This window comes from Sturnus vulgaris, chromosome 3 (assembly GCF_052056855.1).
Source record: "Sturnus vulgaris isolate bStuVul1 chromosome 3, bStuVul1.hap1, whole genome shotgun sequence".
Classification (NCBI taxonomy): domain Eukaryota; kingdom Metazoa; phylum Chordata; class Aves; order Passeriformes; family Sturnidae; genus Sturnus; species Sturnus vulgaris.
The window spans coordinates 70,065,012-70,084,150 of record NC_142245.1 but is presented as its reverse complement, the minus strand read 5'-3'; the positions used below and the strand labels follow the sequence as shown (position 1 = coordinate 70,084,150).

Sequence of the window (19,139 nt, the reverse complement as noted above, 5' to 3'; positions counted from 1 at the left end):
GACACCTAGTCCTGCAGCCACCTAAACTGAGAATTTCCACTCCAGCAGTGAAGTTTCCACGCATTACACAAAGTCCATGGTGAACTAGAAAAAAAAATTAATACAGGAAATCTTTCTATTTCTCCATGTTTCTACTTTTCTGAGTTTATCTAAGACGGAGACATCTCTGGCAGCACTGCAGACATGCACACAGCCTTCTCCACACCTTGATGCTCTGTTCTCTGTGTGCATCACATCGGTGCAGTGCAACAAGCAGGCCACAAAGGGAGCCCCTCCCACAGGCAAACTCCAGAGATAAAAAATCTGCAGTGTATTACAGAATCACAGAATGGTCTGGGTTGGAAAGGACCCTTAAATATCACCAGGTACAACCCACTTCCATGGGGCACACATTCCACTAGGTCAGGCTGCCCATAATAAACCCCAGTACCGACCATTAATGGACACCACTCGTTACTGGTTTGTCATTTAGACACTGAGACACTGATATAATCAACTCCTCATCCATCTATCAGTCCATCCATCAAATCAATATCTTTCCAATTCAGAGGCAGCCAAGTTGGCTGTGCCTAAACAACTCCCTGTCCTCAGCATGTTTTAATGTGTCTTCCAGGAGGATCCACTCCATGATCTTATCCAAAGATTTGATGTTGGAAAGATAGGCTGAGGAACAATAGCTTTGTGCCAAGATAAGCAAGCAACGTGTCACACATACAGTCTGGCTTCCCCAAGCAGGAAGGCTGCTCAGGGAAGTAAATCCTGCCTATGGAAACCAGTCCCATGATAAGAGTGCTGTCTGCATTAACGAGTGTGTGTCTTAAATTTAAATGGGTTTCCAACATGATCCGTATATGGAGTATTCCATGTCTGGTGTGTGTTTTATTTTATGGAAGAGGGAATGTTTAGGATGCATTTAAGTTCTCCCCTAGCTTCCCACTCTCTGTGCATTATCTTTTTACAAGTCTCTGCAGTGCAGCACACATTTGTCTGCCTGGGAGCAGGATGTGAGTGCTGCAAGAGTCAACTCAGGAAGCTCCAAACATCACCCAGAGGGCTCCATTTAAAATCAGTTTATCAGCTCTTGCTTCACAAGGCTGCAGTTTGCACCAGTAAGTAAAACTCCTATACATAGTAGGGAAATGGAAGAAAAAAAAATGCGAAGTTTTACATTGAAATGAAGAAAACTATTTTCTGACTTCAATTCTCATTAGAAAAGCTTTGAGTCACTGCATGGTAATTGAAACCAAGAGTCTTTACTCTTGAAGAGCAAATCAGTCTGAACATGAATACATAATAACCCCTGAAAAGGCAGCAATCACCAAGCATTTCACCTCTGCTTTCCTTCTGTTAATACTGATGTTTATTTTCTGCTCCTTTTGCTTCTCATTTCCCATCTGATGGTGTGAAATCGAGCCACACGCATACAAATTATTGCTCTGGGGGGAACTGCTGCCCTTACCTGCAGGCGAGCTGCAGTAGCCACCTCCATGCAAAACACCAACAACTTCAATGCCCTGGGAGGTTCTGTGTTTCACACACAAAACCCACACTCAAGCCCTCTCCAACTATGCTTTCAGGTTTGTATCTTTTCCCCTAAGTAAGTGTCTCATAAGACAATCATGCACAGAAGAAAAGGATGCCTGCTATTGACTTCAAATGACAGAATTTAAATCACTTTAAGAATCAAGAAATGGATTTGGTGAAATAAAGAGCAGCTTCCAAAATTAACATGAGGAAGCCAGATCTGTAGAGGAATTCAGGTGACTAATGCTCCAATGACTTCAAATAGTAACGCTGAATTCCCCAGGAAAACGTATGCAGAACTCATTTGCCAGGTTTACATTAGCTATTGTGGACACCCGTGTAAATTCACCATCACCTTCAGTGCAGGTTTGGGACTTACAGGAAGCAGGGTTTCAGAAGACTGACCAAAATATTAATTTGTGGGTACTTATGAATTCAGAAAGCATTGCATCTAATTCATAATTTACACAGCATAACTACCACTCCTCACTACCTCTGAGGAATAAATCCACTGCAGCCAAAGGATCTGGGGGCTGCAGGGGTAAGAAAGGGCAGTGCTGCACTGGGGAACCTCTCCTCAGACATTCAAAGGTCCCCAGAGACTAACAGCTCTGCCACTGAGAATCCCAGCAACATATGGGAGACACATTTATTAGAAGAGAGATTGATTTTACTCTAAGAGACATACAGCTTTGAGAATAGCCAAGTGAGATTTCTTTGCTATGGTTCTAAAATAAAATAAATAAATCGAGCAGCAGCATTCCAGCGCTATCCAGAGGCTGACAGCATGATAATATATCTAATGGAGATAAAACCAGGAGCCAGAACAGATTGAAATTTATGGAAGTGAATTCTCAAAACTGCTTAAGCTGCTCAATCAGCTGAATTCCTTCCAGTGCCCGTATGCCTTTGCCAACACTTAAGGATAACAGCCAGAAACAGATACAGCAACTACTGGCCACTGCTTGTCAAATTCAGTTTTTGCTAGGCAGAGGCAAGACCGTGGTTTCAGCTTGTAGTCATAACTGCTGTAGTTCAAGGGCTCTGGCTGAGAAATAGGGAGATGTCATAACCCATACAATAAGGGAAGAAAGCTATTTTCCTCTAGGTTGACTTCACTGCAATATTTAAACCACAGAATACAACAAACAGAATTCATCAGTGAATACTCAGCTAGCCAGATAAGCCGAGTTTATTTTGTGCAAGTTCCAGCACTCTGTGATTTACATATAGGGATGCCTCTGGCAGCCTATCCATTGACTTCAGAGCTTTTGCCTGAGGCTAAGAACTGGGGGAAAAGAAGGTGCTTTAGAGTAAAACCAATACTTTCACACAAATAAGAACATTTCACACTTGTGCAGCCTTCTTTCTCATCCAAGTGGAATGCAAATGTCTAAACAGAAATGGTCCACTACAGCTTCTAGACTAAAGGGAGATATGAAGCATTAGAATGCTCCTCTTCATCTTCCCCTCCTGGCTAAGTACCAGGACAACCCTCTATGGCCAGGGAGCAGGAGAGGGTATTTGTCACCATACATCTATGCAAACTACTATACAAAGAGTATTTGTCACTAGACATCTATAATTTCATAAAACAAGTAAATAGCAACTCTTATCCATGGGTAAAGCAAAAGGCTGAGTAACTCCTACAGGTATTTGGATTTCAGAGGATAAAACCCTAAGGTAAGATAGATAGTATTTACAACAGGTACCGAGGGCACTGTTCCTTCAACCCACCATTAGTTCACTTGGTCAGACTGGGTTTTACTGGATAGCCAGGGAAGACTCAAAAAACCAAACGTCACTTTTCTTTAACTCCTTATTTCATAAAAGCATTAGATAATGGAGTTTCACAGAATGACATGTATTCTAACTTTAAACACATTCCCTTTACTTTCTAAAATATGGTTATGGGTTAGTGCCCTTAGTCTAGAGCTATGTAAAAGTCTTCCAAATAAAATAAAACCATGTGTTGGACAAGTAGTTTCCTCTGTCTAGAAAGGGAACAACAGCTGGCTTACAAATTGTTAGGATTTTAAGTACAAAATGGTACATTTATTTTCCAATCTGTAGAGAAGAAAATCAAGCTCATTTCAAAGCACGCAAATTTGAAATATCTTTTATTTTAGACAAGTATAGAACCAATCATCATAATCCCATGGAGGATGGGCTTGGGCAAATATGTACCATCCTCTTTAATCAAGGATATTTTCCGACGTTTTATCACTAATTCTGAGCATTATACAGATAAAGTACTGAAAAATTACATGGTTTGACCCTGAACTCATGATGCACCCAGAATTCCCATGGATTTCATAATGAATAATAATTGCAAGATCAAACCATTAATCAAGACATCTAACGAAGAAGAAACACATCAGCTCAGCAGCAACCAATTGACACATAATTGCTTCTTGTTTAATTTTCTCAACAGAGGGAAGGAAAAAGAACACAATGTTGTTGCTTCGCCCTATTCATGGTGGATCAGAGTTCACTTCTTTGAAAGTTTCAGCGCTGCAGAACAACCATGAGGAAAGCCCAAAAAGAGACAGAGAACCAGTAATAAAAATTTGGGGTTTTTTCAGACAGCTCCTACCCTGTGGTGCTTATCTATTGAATAAACCTCACTCCTCCACTACTGCCATCCACGCTGCAGGGAGCAGGAAATATTTGGAACTGATTCCTATCATTTTTAGGCTTCTAAGTGGCAGATATTTTCTAACATTACATGCCATATCAATATACATTACCATCTCTTCCCTCTAGCATTTCAAACAGTGTGTCTTTGTAAAATATGAAAGAGGATGCTAAAAAAAGGGTACTGACTTTGAAGCTCCCAGCTGATTATTTGACTTAGCTAGCTGTTAAGGAGAGGAATGAGGAAGAGGGCTGGGGATGGATGAGGCTAAGAGGGGGAGGACAAAGCAACAACAGCAAATCTGTGATGTTAATGTCTGCTGGTTCTAACATCATTTTCAAATGCACACCTTTCACAGCCAGGTCCAGACCCTGGCATATCACTGATATTTGCTTCTCTGTTGTAATTTTGTCTTGGCTAATTTTCTCCAGCAGACCAATGCCTTACACACACACTCAAAAAGTGACCCTACCTCAACACTAACAGCAAGAATGTATTTTAAGCAATATCCCTAAGACAGACAAGTTGCCTATCAGAATCTTGTAGGTATTTCCTTGCTAAGCTCTCAGGCCCCCAAATTTGTTTTCTACATGCCAAGAAGGGCAGAGGTTTCAATTCCTTTAGTTTGCAGAAGCCACTGCAAAGTCCTCCTGGTCCTACATTGCCAGAGACAAGAGAAGCCCCCATTGCAGGATGGGGAGAGGTGGCAGCAGGAATTATGTTTCTCACAAGTACCCCAGATTTGGGATTTGCAAAGTCACAACAATTCTGTTCTGACTTTCAAAGAATGCAAAGCCATTTTGTTCCAGTCTGCAAAGCAAATGGAAAAGACTTTGGTGAGAAGTGAGATTTCTGTCTTCTAACAGCTGCTGGAACTACTACATTTATCATTACACATAGACACAATGAAAGGTTTATTTATTTTATTTATACATGTGTCAGGGTGGACATAAATTACAGCACTAGTTTTCATATGTTGCAAAAAATCAATAAGAGAGCAAAAATATCACCAAGGGGTTCCCCCAGAACCACACCCAGGATTTGTGCTTTCCAAGGGATCAGCAACGACCCCATCCACCCATTCATGAGCATTTGCAGCCAGAGCCTTTCCTGGGGACACCTGAGCTTGATGGCACATTCACAAGCAAGATTCTTGAAGATAGAAGATCAGATGGGGAAACAACATGTCATTGAAAATTCAAGCCCTTCCACTTAGCATAAACAGCTGGGAATATTTCCTCCATCTCCTGTTGAAATTGACCCAGTTGCTGCCAGGAGAGTGAGTTCAAAATCGTGGCTTTCATCTGTTACCCTAGGCATCAGTGGACGTGGTTTTTATTACCTTGAGAGATTGGCTAACTCAAAATAGGGCAGCATATCACCCTGTCACTTTTGTAGGCAAAAACACTAAAAAAAACAGCATTAGGGTGAGTGTATGCATAAGATTACAGATACATATGCTATATACCACAACCGAAAGAAAAATTGAATCATACCTTTTTTTCCCTCTTTTAGTTCCCATTTTTCAGTTTCACTGAACTGCAGATCATTTGATCTTAGACTTATAAACACGGGAGGGATCTGGACAAGGTTTCATCATGCACAAAAGTATCTTGGTGCATATCTTCTGGCTACAAAAACACTCAAGTTGATTAAATGACTCACATCCACTGCACACAGCTCTGGAGCACTGAACAGCCATCCAAGACAAACTCAGCTCAAAGTTAATTTTAGACCGAGCGATAAGAGTGGGCTGTGTTGTGGATTCCATTGAAGATTAGTGGTGGTTCACACAAACTTTCTCACTTATGTGTCAAATCTTTTATCTAATCTGTGCCACGACTGGCAGTCATCACTGCCAGGCTGCAAGACAGCTTGATCTACCACAACCAAACCAGACTGCTTGAGCAAAGGCTGCAGGTCCCTCCCTAATGCCACCTAAATCTCCAAATTCCACATCTGTTTTGTAAGAAGTGATGATGCTCTCGTCACGCTGTCTGAAGCTGTGAGAGGGTTTTGTTCTTCACCACAGGATTTCAGTACTGCACCCCTTGTCAGGGGCTGCTGGAGTTTTACTCTAGACTCACCTCAAAGATCCCCCAGCTGCACCTCGGTCTGAACTGTGGCCACAGCTCAGTGAAAGTGGCATGGAAGAGATATCTGGCACACTGGCACCTACTGTGCAGCCCCCGAGCAGACACGTCTCTGTTAATTGCCTGGCTGGCTGAGTAAATGTTGATGTGAACTGACTGAACCAACTGGGATGAAAATCTTACTAGCAATGAAATTAAACACTTGTCTCATAAGAATAATAAGAATAAGATAAAGGTTGGAGATGTAAAGTAAAAACCCTAGGGCTATCCAGGAGAATTTTTACCTGTCCGAATCTCTCTTTCTGGACTCTTCTGTCTCCACAGAAGGAAATTTTAGAAAAGAATGTAGAAAGATTGGCCACCTTGAGAGCTGCTTGAGCAAGGAAAGCTGTGTGTCCCCAAAACTGTCCTCACTTCTTATTTCAAAACATGAAATGTGACAAAAGATAATTTTTGGCACTGCGACCGGGCAGTTCAGGTGACTTGGCCCCTCCAGCAGTCTCATGAAACAGTTTGAGCTGAAGACAGCTAACAGGAATGCTTTCTTTTCTGATCTGCTACAGCAGTCATAAAGGATTCACATTTTGTACAAGGCCTGTGAACTGTCTCTCTGGGTTCAAGGAAATGATGGCCCAACTGTAATGGCCACTACAGAGCAAGGCACCTGCAGAATAAATCACCATCTCGATCCTTGTGTCCTTTAGACACCTAGATTTATTTTCTTCGGTGCCACAGCTACTTAGAAAAATTTCTCGTCTTTATCTGCCGAAAGCCAGCCTTAAGCAGGTTTGTGAAAGACTTTCAAAGAAATCTATGCTATTGGATATAAAGTCTCATAACACTGTAATGAGTTTCTGAAGAATAATATTCCCCATCTGCTTTTCAAAAATTCATGAAGGAAGAACAATTTCAGGTAATAAAAAGTGTGTAAGAATCAAGGTTATTCTTAGTAATCATTTACCTCACAAGCTTACAAGTGACATCATTGTCAGAAAAAACATTTCCATTTCCTCTTTATGGTATACTATAAACACATTTCATCTGCAGTTAAAATACAATAAAAGTCCGGTATTGCCACTGCTTGACTACCTGGAGAAGGATTCCTATGTCTGGGTACTTTTTGGGACCTCAGCTGCCCCTGTTTACAGGCAGAGCTGGCTGATGTTTCCCAGATTTGGTTATCAGCTGATGAAAACTGCTTTCAAGAAGAGTTTATTCTTTTCTTCCAAAGACAATAACCTCACTCAGTCTGTGCTATTAGCCTGAATATTTGAGCAAATACAGATCGAGGCTGTTCCCCAGGTACTAACAGATTGAAGCCACAAGTTCCTATCTTGTGCTAATCTTAGCAGATAAGCAACTTTGGGTTGGTTTATATTTGCTAAGAGACCTCCAAGTGCTGGAAGGAAAAAAGTTGTCAACTAGTGTCCTTTTCTCTGGGGTCCACTAAGTCATCACACAGAACATTTATGGTGGGTCTGGTCTCTCTAGTGAGGTATTAAGCCAGTGCAAAGATTGCTTATTATAGTCTTAAAAGACCTCATTACCTCTTTTTATTCCATTGATGTCAGATCATTGTTCAGGCTAAATTCCAGTTTGGCTAATGACATTGAATCTGCCAGATTGCTTCTCTAATTGCAGAACAGGTAAATGTAGCCAGAGGGACCTCAGGAGGTTGCCCTGAAGCACAATGAAAAACATTCCTAGACCTTCCCTGTGTGGATACCCACAGTTTACATTATTCTAAGGAGTCTTTCCATTCCTTACCAACTACAGAGTTAAAAGATTTCCTAATATCTTGCCTGAAAATTAAGCCAGTTACTTCTTGTCCTATTTCCAGTGGACCTAGGGAACAATCGGTCATTATGTCCTTCAAAAAAACTTATTTTTTTTAGTTTGAAGAGTCTTGGCACATTCCCTCAAAACCGACATTTCCCTATACTAAATAAGTACCAGTACTTCAGGCTTGCCTTCCTGCAACAATCTTCCTCTTTAACACTCTTTTCCTCCGAATGAATCTCTTTTCAGTTTGTCTACCTGTTATTAAAGAAGGTGCCCAGAAGTAGCACACTCCAAGGAATAACCAACATTCAGCTCTTCAGCTTTGCACTCCTCTGCAGCAGCATCCCACGTGCCACTCGCATCCATCCAAGCCAGGATGTTATTCCCTTCTCAACACAGCACTTAGGGAACAGCACTGCATGCTGGAAAGCTCATCACGCTGGGACACAGGTGGAGAGGCTGGAATAACCTCTGGAGATCCAAGAGGCCACTTTGACCCACGTGGCTCCTTTGGTTTGGCTCAGCCAGGGCAAATCCAGCCTGATGGGACTCCCTGCACAGTTCCCAGAGCCCTGTCGTATCAACCTCTGGTGTAATGTTAGATCATTGCTCCAGGCACACAGAATTAATAAACTTAGAAAAGTTAAATCCCAACCCAAAACAGACAAGCTATTACACCATGGGATGTGGAAAGACAGATGGATAAACTTAACTTCAGAAAGACAGACGGATCAATTTAACTTCAGAATAACCAAGTTTTCTCCAAGAATTTTGGCTCTTTCTCATGAAGAGTCAGAGTAACTTCCTATAAAAGCAAAACCTATTGTACTTTTTAAGATGTAAAGCCAGCTTGAAAACATGCATGCAATTAGGCAATGAAAACATCTGAGACATTTTTTAAACCAAATTTCTAGAAGAATTAAAAAGGACTCTTGGCATAAGCCCTACATATCACTGACACAAATGTAAATAGCATTGTCATTCTAAAGCTAAAACCCAAATGTAAATTTAATTAAAATCTTAGCAATCGTGTAATGCTAAATCAAATGACGTATTATGAGCCTGCTGTATTACTAAGTGCCAAACATGTTTTATTCCACATAATTTCAAAGATATCACTCCAAAATAATTTGCAGACAATTAAAGATGAGACTCTTATCAGTCATCACTGCAGAGAAGCAGTAACTTCTTGGAAATAGTTCCTATTTAAAGAAAACCACAATCTTCAATCCAACAAGAAATGGCAAAAGATAATTAGTCAGCATTTATAATGAACCAAAAGACAAATGTATACAAGTGAAAGTAACACCTAAAAAATATAATCTCAAAGGAGTTTTTGGTTTTAGGCAATATACATCATGTTTCAAAATACATTATAATCCCAAACAAAGTACACATGGGCCCAGCAGCAAAATCTTATTCTTTGCTTTTAATCACTGAAGGCAAATACTTTCATACTCCTAGATATGACATGAAAGAGCATCCAAAATAACATCAGGTTAAGTTTGGCAGCGTAGCACACTCCCCACCTCCATGGAAATAAATATGCCCAGAAGGCAAGGAATTCCAGCTTTCCTCAACCAGACACTTGAAAAGGGCTCCTCCCAAATTAAGTGCACAAGAGCCAACATAACCTTGTTATTGCAATTATTGTGTCAGGAATTTGCTGTTACTTCAAGTTCCAAATGCAATATTTTTTTTCCTTTTGCCATAGCACCCTGGAAGAACCTCTTAAAATACACCTCACACGTCTGCAGTGCTCTGTGGGTGCACACCCTGCTAATACCTATTTTAGGAGCAGGTACACCTGGCAGAATCTGTGTGTTTCCATGTAGCTGGACTTTTTATCTACTGCATATGTTACCAGGTCAGTGCTTAACACAGCCAAACCTTAGAATCACAGTTTAAAAAAATAATTTTATTAGCAACAATGCAGCTTTAAGTGGGACTATGAAATTCCACCAAATATAAGTGGGATCATGAACTTCCATTTGCTTACTCTTGCAGCACAACAAAACCCTTCTGATTCTTCAGATGACCATCATATGCTGTCAATGCCAAATCTTGCTTGTTATTTGTCAGCACGAGCAGCAGCATCTGCTCTTTAGTAGGCTCAACCAGGAGCAAAACAGCTGGGAGCAGCATAGCTCCCTAAAGCACCACAACAAGCAGCTCCAGCAGCTTCCAGAGATGTCACATAGCTAAATTACTTCATTCCCTGCTGCTTTCAGTTAACATTTTTTATGTAAGCATCTTAAGGCACAAACAGACACTTGGAACCTTGGTGGTCAAACTCTCCCATCTGCTGCATAGCCATGGTCTCTGCTGATGGAGCCTCACCAGTGGTCAGGAAAAGCACAGGCAGTTTCCTGCAGACTTAGGGACCATTTATGGACAAGTCTCCATCTTTCCCATCCTGTGTCTTTTTTTTTCCCCCTTCTGGTGGTGTTGGTTGATGAATTCAGTTGTGCTTGGGAAATAAATAACACAACTCTGCTTCAGGAAACTTTAAAGTAATTCAAAGCAGGCACCAAATAATTTCCTTGTGTGCTCTTGCAATTCATTTTTTTTATACAGCCACAAAGTAGGATATTCAACTTCATCTATGGAAACACTCTGTTCATCAGTCTTCTGCATTAATTCAGTGATGTAAGTGTGACTGAGTTATAACCTAGAGGCACTTGGAAAATGGAGCAAAGTCTGGCCTTACTGATTTTTCCTTGCTTCCATCCTGCTGGCTCACACATCCCAACATAGTCCAACACCATCTCCATAAACAGCAGGAGAGAAAAAACTCCCATAACCGAAAGCCTCTGCAGGCTTCAGAAATGGACTGACAATAATGTATGGACAGATAGAAGACACTGAAAACACATTAAAGCCACAGCAAAAAGCAATCCCAACCCAATACAGCACAGATCTGTGCAAGGAGCCTGTCCCTCTCCTCCAGGCAGCATTTACACTCAGCAGTACAGCACACTGCACTCCAGAGCTGCTGGTAGAAGCCATGGACCACCAGTTCAAGCAGCCTTTTTTGATAAATGCCCCCATCTTGTCATACAATAGTCTGATGTGAAATACCATGTTTCCTGATTTAAAAAAAAAATACAAATCACCCATTATTTTTTTTTAGCTATTGTGATTCTTCTCATGAAAAAATGGCAGACCTCAGACCACTTTCACTTTATTTTACTATTACTTTTTCCCCTATATTTTTATTTAACAACTCTATTTCAAAGTTTAGTCCTGCTATTCCCAAAACCATATCTTTAAACAGATTTTTCTTAGCCTGAAGCAACATGTTCAAGTCAAACAGCTGAACACAGAAGGCACTTGATGGTCTCAAACCTAACCTGGCAACAACTCCACCCTCTATTATATATACTAATATTTTTTCCTTGACTTAACTGGAGGGATTCAAATGACACCTCAGCAGCAACATGCCCAACAACCACAAACCACAGCAGTGATGTTTCTTTCACACATTTCACCTGGAGATGCACCAAAACACACTTGGGCTTTCCAGAGCCTCGAGCTCTCCAACACCACAAGGTGTTGCCAGTTCTCAGGTAAAATAAGCAGTCTCTCCTCTACTTCCCTAATAGGATTTCCTAAAAAATCATTAACTAAATTAGGATGTGTTTTACTTTTGCCTTTTGGTTTTGATGCCATTCTTAGCATATTTTCAAGAAACTCTCTGAATCCACAGGATTACAGGCTTTTTTCTCCATTAATGCTGAAATTCTTACATAATTAGAATCACTGAAAAGCGTTAGAATAATGCCAAGTAACACAGCATCAGCAACAAAACTCACAAAAACTGACACTGCAAGACCTAGGTACCTCAAAGTGGTATCAACACCACAGCACAAAAGAACACCACACAGTTATCATTCTGAACAAATATGTGGCAATGTTGTCCTCATCACCGCCAGTGATGAAGGAAGCATGGTGAAGGATTATCTAATTTCTTCTAAACCTCTCAGGACACCAGAGGCAGAAAGTAGCAGTTTATTTTTTGCATCACAGTTTCCCACAGAAGATGAGCAGAACCTAGAAGTCAATCTACATATGACTTCATTGTCCATCTTCTCGTGAAGTAAAAAATTAATTACTGGGGTGGAACAGGCAAAGAAAAGAAAGCAGATTTGCAGTTGAGACCACATGCATGACCTGTGAGAGGTCACATGCCATCTGGTCAGATGGTGGTTTGGATGTTAGCAAGTAGTCTTTTCATCAAGGCAGTAAGGACAAGCTTTAGCCACTCCACAGAAAACTGGTTTTTATTATTGTTGGGGCAAAGATCAGAAACAGTTATTTACTTGGCCACAAAGGCAGTCTTATCTCTTGCAAAATCCGATGTGCTCCTCCTCATGATCGTTCCAGCTTCTTTAAGAACATGCACATCTCTGCATGGACTATCACTACTCTACCCTGACAACAGGATCCCAAAGTACATGACAATCTACTCCTTCACTGCCCTCAAAGCTGGCTCCTCTCCCCCTGAAAGGCTGCCTAGAAAACTCCACAAAATAATTATCTGAATCTCTAAGCAGTTCCTGAGAACGTGGCATCTGCCGAAACCAAGGACGACACGGAGATCACTGAAGAAGGCAACATCCCGCTACTGGCCACAGACGCAGCTGACTGGGGGTGGAGGTAGCACAGGCACTCCTCACTCTTGCTGAACTCCAGATCCTAACGACGTCCTCACTCCTCCAAAACACTTTACAGTCACTGCCACGTAGGGACCTAGCTACAGGTTCACTGACCAGCTCGTTCACTAACTCTCCAATTCCCACGCAGACCAAGTCTTAGAACCATTTCTGGATGGCCTTCTGCGAATCCAATGGCACGCGGATGCCGAGAACACCAAACGCCATGGCCTTTCCCAAGTTTGATCCTGTTGGGGATGTATCAGCCTGCGGAGCCCACCCTGACTCGGGGTCACTGCCACCTTCTCAGACCGAGCTCTCACCTTGCCCAGCCCCGCTCCAGCACACTCCCGCTTCCCTGCAGCTGAGCAGCACTGCTCAAAAAGTCGCTTGACCACTTCCCAAGAAGTCGACATCATACCACACCACTTCGCTTCACCACCGCCCTCCCGGCCGCCTCTTCTCAGGTACCAGCCCCATCTCCGCCCCGGGCACCCGCTCACCCTCAGCCCCTCGCAGGTAGCCGTGGTCGCCTGTCGCGGCACGGCGTCCGCTCTCCCCGAGCCCGCCCTACCTTCCTGCGGCTGCCCGGGGGCTGCGGGGCGCAGCAGGCGGGCACGGCGCTGCCCCGCCGCCCGCTCCGCACGTAGGTGACCCTGCGACGGCCACCCCCGGCCACCGCCACCGCGCCCGGGCGCTGCTCCGCGCCGCGGGACGGGGCGGGCGGCCGCGCCGCCGCCGGGTCCCGGGGCTTCTCCTCCGGACACCAGGATCGCCTGATGCCCAGCTGCAGGCAGAGGAAGAGCGCGGCGGAGAGCAGGCAGAGGCGGAAAGCGGCGCCCCGCCAGAGCGGCCGCTCCTTGGGCATGGCGTCGGGGGCTGCCCTGCCCGGCGCTGCCGCCCCCCCGCCCCGCCGCAGGGCTCATGCCGCCGGCGGGCCCGGCCCCGCGGCCGCCGCCGCCGAAACTTGGGAGTCCCCGCCCCGAGCGGGGCCGGCCGGGGAGGGGCCGGGATGGCCCTGTCCCGGCCCGGCGGGGGCTGCGGGACGCAGCGGTGCTCGCCCGCAGGCGGCCCGAGGGATGCTCCGAGCCTCGGCGGGGACACTGCCCGGTACGAACGGGGGACCGCGCCGCTGTGTAGCCACAGGTGCGTGTCAGGGGCCTGAGGGGGGACACGAACCCCCGCCCCACTATTGTATCAGCCCGTCTCTACAGCATGGAAGTCCGCTAACTTGTTGAGGTACGTATTAGTTCAGATTATACGCTGTGATGTCAAGAGGTAGTGAAATTTCACTGTAGACTTAGTAGTTGCTTTTGTTGAAGTCAAACAAAAGGAGAGCCCGTTCCTGGAAGTAAGGACTTCACTTCTTGTAAGGTTAGAGCTGCCTGTGAAGGATAAAGGATTTTGGACAGGAAAGGTAACACCAAAATTCTAGCTTCTCTGACACAGCTTTGAAGCCCTCCCTTCTCCCCTCAGTATCGTCTGGCAATACAGATAACTAACTCTGGCAAGGTTGACTCCGTGGACATCTGGATCAATAAACAAGACGCAAGAATGCTGCAAAAATAGACCTGCTTTGGAAGGTTTTACTATGATTAGTAACCAGTGCTGTGGCTGTTAGGGACCAGTTAAATCATGTTGGTCCTGAACTTTGAAAGGGTGAGAGAAGCCTTTGTGAAACACCAGTTGTGGTGCCCTAATTTGGCTGCAACAGCTTATGCTTATGAGTAACTCTTCTAAGTTTATACTCTGCCTCCTAGCCTCTCTCCTGGGGAGTTGCATCAACCTGCTGATTTTCAAGATACATCTTTGGTTTCACGTGTGAAGGAATGGATCTGCATGAGCTGAGAGCCAGTGCATGGGACAGGTGTCCTGCTCATCTCAGTGGGAGCACAGGAGACTGCATTTTTTTTCAATGGAGACACACTATGAAGAGCTATGAAGTGGTCAGGAGGGCTTTGGTTCTAAGGCACAACACTAACCCACGGCTAAAGCATGAGCAGGGAGCGGTGGTTGGTGGGATTTTCTGAAGCAGGAGCACAGGTGGGGAGCAGGAGGCAAGCTCTGCAGGAACAGGGACTGGGCAGTGGCAACCAATTTGCAGCTCAGTGAGTAATAAATATCTTCCCAGATGGGATATGCAGGACTTGGATACATGACTACTCCCGTTTCTTTGCCAAGCAGGGAAGAGAGGCTGTGACTCTTGTCTCCTGTGAGCAGTACTGTGCTTCCAGTGTCCCTGCCTTGTCTGCTGCACCAAGCTCCTTCTGGTGTCCTCTCCTGGGCAGCAGGCTGCACTACTCCTCTCTGATCTGTCCTGTCTCTTCACAGCCGGGAGCAGAGCCAGAGCTGGCTGCTGCGGGGGCAGAGGTCAGAGAGGAGCACTGGCAGAAGTGGAGTGTGCCAGCAGCCAAGCAACCCAACCAGCTGGCAGCAAGGTGGAGGAGCAGCAATGATCTGTCTAGAGAAGTGGGATTTCAGTTCAGCTCTAAGCACAGATGCACTGTCGGGTGAGATGCATGATTCCTGCCATTTAAACACTGCTGTTCTCTATTTTTAAGGCAAACTGTCCTTCTGAATTAGGTTAATTGGTTGTTTTAAAGCACTTTGTTGTAAATGCAGGCCCCTCTCGGAAGGGTGTGTCAGTCCTACCTGCCTTTCCTGTAGCAGGGGGGTGACTCAAAAAAACCCCTATCTGGAGCAGTTTCCCAATAGATCTGAACACATTTGTTGATATCATCCTATCTTTTGATCAACTTACAGCCAACATGGGACAGTCTCAGGTGTTTGCCACAGGGAAGTGAGTTGGCTCTGGAAGTGGATCTTTCTGACAACCACACACTTTTCCTGTTCCCATCTCACTTCGGTGGCTCACGAATGGATCAGACAAGTCCTGGTGCTCGTGTAAGGAAGGAACACATTCATGAGGACATAGGGAGAGTGTAACTGCATCAATCATGACTGACATCAACTTAAGAGACTTGTACCTGGCTCCATTTGTGAGCATCACCTGGGTTTCATCAGCAGAAGGTCACTTGGGCTGTCACAGGGCTGCCTGTGCATCACTTTGCTCCTCTGTGAAATGGCAACATTCATATCGAGGACAAAAGTAATGTTGCTGCTCAGGGAAGAGATTTTAGACATATCTCAAGAACATTAGATGCAGGCGTAGTATTTCACAAAATTCTTAGCACAAATACTATTTTAAGCTATCAGCACCTGATAAATAATAAATAATGGTATGTGAAGGTCCTATTAAAAGATAAGTTTGTGTGTGTATGGTTATGGAGGAAATCTTGAAGGCAGGTTGACTCCAGAAATATAAAGTGCAGAAATACATTTTAAAACTCTCTCTTGTAGTTTAATCTTTGAGAAATCAAAGCTTTCCTAAAAACTTGAACAATGCATTCTCAGATGAAAGAGGTCTACCTGAGCAGAATAGAAACTACAAGGTCTTTCTTGGTTTTAGCATCAGAGTTTCATTTGTTGTTCTTCTCTCATTGTGTAGTTTCAGCAAAACCCTCAAATACTCGAATCTAGCCACTCTTCTTGTCATCACTGAGCTGTACCTGTAAGTGCTGACCTTGTACAAAATATTCTCTTCCTTAAAAAGCTGATAAGTCCCAGTTTGATAGGAGTGGTCCTGATAAAGAACAGTTCACTAATTTAACTCAATGTTTTCCTTTTCCTTTTGTGTTTTAACAAACAATTTAATTTCTGGTCCTTCCTCCCCACCTCCCTGCCCTGCAATTTCTTATGTACGTAAGTCTGCCTGCTAAAAGCACAACAGAAGGTTTCTAAAGATAGAGAATAAAAGAAGAATAGTATAGAACGATCTCAGGAAATCTCAGGGACAATGAAAAATCTTATCAGGCTTAGCATGAGAATCAGTGAGAATTAAGATAGTCTCTTAAACAGTCTCACTTCTTCATTTTAACAAATGTATTATAAATCAATTCCTCCCCCAGGAACTGGCTGCAAAGATATGTGTGCGAGCAAAGCCTGTTGAGAAGAGCAAATTAAAATTTTAGCATAATGCATGAAACTCCAGTCCAGCTGGAGGATGGGCCTTTTTGAGGTGATTGCTGGGAAATACAGCAAAGTTTCATATCTTTTAGAAAACATGCTCTCTTTGAGTCAGGCTGCAAATAACCTCCCCTCCTTGCTCTCCTAAAGCAAGATGGATGGTGTTAGAGGAACATTCATCAAGCTGGATCCAGCTGAGCACAAACTGAAACGCAAGGAGTAACTGGAAAAGCGACTCAATGTGAGCATGCAATTTCTGCTGAGAGCAGTGAGCTTCGTGCCCTGATAACCAAAATCAGACATTGGTTTTACAGTACTTACTTTTTATGTAGGTACCACAGAGCTACAGCTCCCTCAGTTTCTCCAGGAAAAGTCTTTAAACTGTAAAAATTCTTCTCTCATTTACAAATTTGTAAATTTACAAATTTTTAGCACTGTGCTTTTGTAGTAAGAGCACAGTGCTAAACCTCTAGAAGGAAAAGGTTTAACACAAATGAAACTTCATTGCTTCAGTGCTATCTTTGCTGCTTACAAATTACCTCTTGCCTGGGATATTGTTGGTAGTGAAATCTCTCCTTTACAGCAGTTATTTAATGTTTCTCTCTTATGGCTATTTTCAGTTCACACACCTTGCCTACCCCATTCATCTTCTGCCTCCACCCACTGTCAGGGCTTCTGTTTATCTTCTGGTTAGTTAAAACATCTGCCCCAATCCCTGTGCAAAATTAAACCCCAGGCAGGAAAAACGCCACTAGGATTCCCTACGATTCTCCAAAGGCTGTTAATACAAGTCAAACATTCCTCCTATAAAATGAGTAAATGAATAAAAACACTCTTTTTGACTCTGTGCTCTGGACTTGATATGAGCTACTTGCCAAAATCTACAGGACAGAGCAAAGGAAGGGTTTTTTTTCTCTCCTTCCTCCTACACTCCTGACTAATGCTTCAAAAATCAGAGTGACACTGTTCTGTGCACTTGAAAACAGAGATGTTCTGTGTAGAATTTCACAAGCACAGTGTGTCCTTCCCACAGAAGTGTGTGTGCCTCCGATCCTGAGTCTGCAGCACTCAGAGCTTTGGTCCAGGCCCAGTTTATTGCCTTGCACATTTATGTGCAAAAGCTCTGCCATAGCCCTGAGGAACATGGAATTAAAAGTCTGTAGCTCCCTGGCTGACTTCTTGGTGATGGCTTTTGTGCAAGCCTGGTTTCGGTTCTGTTCCTTAAAATTGCAGCTCAAAATCCTGGAAGTATTTCTTTATGCACCAAGTGACAGACCTCTGTGGAGCCTGGCCACAGCTCTGCCAGGTAGGTACAGCCCTTACTCCTTCCCATGTCTTAAATCCCACTGAAAACTATGAAAGAATCTCTTCCTGTTATCTTCTAAATGTTAGCAACAGAGAAGCAAATTGGCTGTATTGGTATATTACCCACTTACCGCTGCTGAGAAATATGTGTCTGAACAGCTGTCAAGGCAAAAGCTCAGCTGTGTGAATCATTAAAACTCCTTCTCAGCTCGCCACTGGTAAGTTTGAAGGTAACAATGAAAAAATATATGTTCATGCAGTCTCCCATTAGCTCTCCTCAAGCTCGTGGGCCATTTAGGCAGCTTAACACAAGACTGATCTTGCTGTTCAGCAGCACAGCACGAGGCACAGGCAGAAGCTGTCTTTCCCTCCAGCTACAGGGAGAATCGAACAGCACAGCCTTGCCACGTGCTCCAAATTTAATGAAAGAGATGGCTGATAATTATCAGCCTGGAGAGGGGATTATAGCTCAGGGTTTACCTGTGATTCACACCCTTGTGTGTTTGCACTCATACATACCTGTACCTGTGCACACACACTCGCTGAAGGAAGGAGAAGAAGAATGAGACCATCCTTTGGGAGAAGATGCTCTGCAGCTCTCTGCTACGCCTGGACCTCGACTTTATTTATTTAACCCCAATCCTTGGGTTTAGCTGTGTTTCAGTCCTGGAGAGGAAAACCAGTGCTTTTATAGTCTGCTTTTACTAAATTGTCCAATCATTCTGAACAAGCAGAATTCTGCCCGCTTTTTAAAATACGGGCTGGAAATTTTATTGAAGATATATTAGTATAAAAATTGAAAATGTCTTGCCATTGTAATAGAAAGACATTCCAGTTTACAGAAATTAAGTAGTGATAGCTCACATGCAGTTCACATACTGTTGCACAAAGATTTTTGTGATATCAGTTCATCAGGCAAATGTCCATCTTTGCTTAGAAATTACCCTGTATTTCTACTAAAAATCCTATTTTCTGTATGTTTTAAAGATTACCTCAGTGTTATTCTGGCTTCAGCGCTCTGCTTGTTTTTGATGCAATAAATTTGACTTACATTTTTACACTTCTAAGCACAAAGATGAATATCTTTCATAAAAAGTGTAATTTCGCATAGGGATT

At 43.4% G+C, this 19,139-nt stretch overlaps 1 protein-coding gene across 2 annotated transcripts in view; it reads right to left on the bottom strand.

The window, feature by feature from the left end:
* METTL24 (methyltransferase like 24) overlaps positions 1–18,671 on the bottom strand; it is a 50,420-nt gene extending 31,749 nt beyond the window's left edge. The window contains exon 1 of one of the 2 annotated variants that reach the window (XM_088161908.1): positions 18,543–18,671. Coding sequence is in view for 1 of the 2 variants with exons in the window: in XM_014879300.2 (XP_014734786.2) it covers positions 13,267–13,560 (294 nt within the window). In the remaining variant the exon portion in view is untranslated. Of the gene's footprint in view, positions 1–13,266; positions 13,662–18,542 lie in introns of those variants that run through there. The other variant, XM_014879300.2, reaches the window with a different exon arrangement.
* Positions 18,672–19,139: the final 468 nt, after the last annotated feature.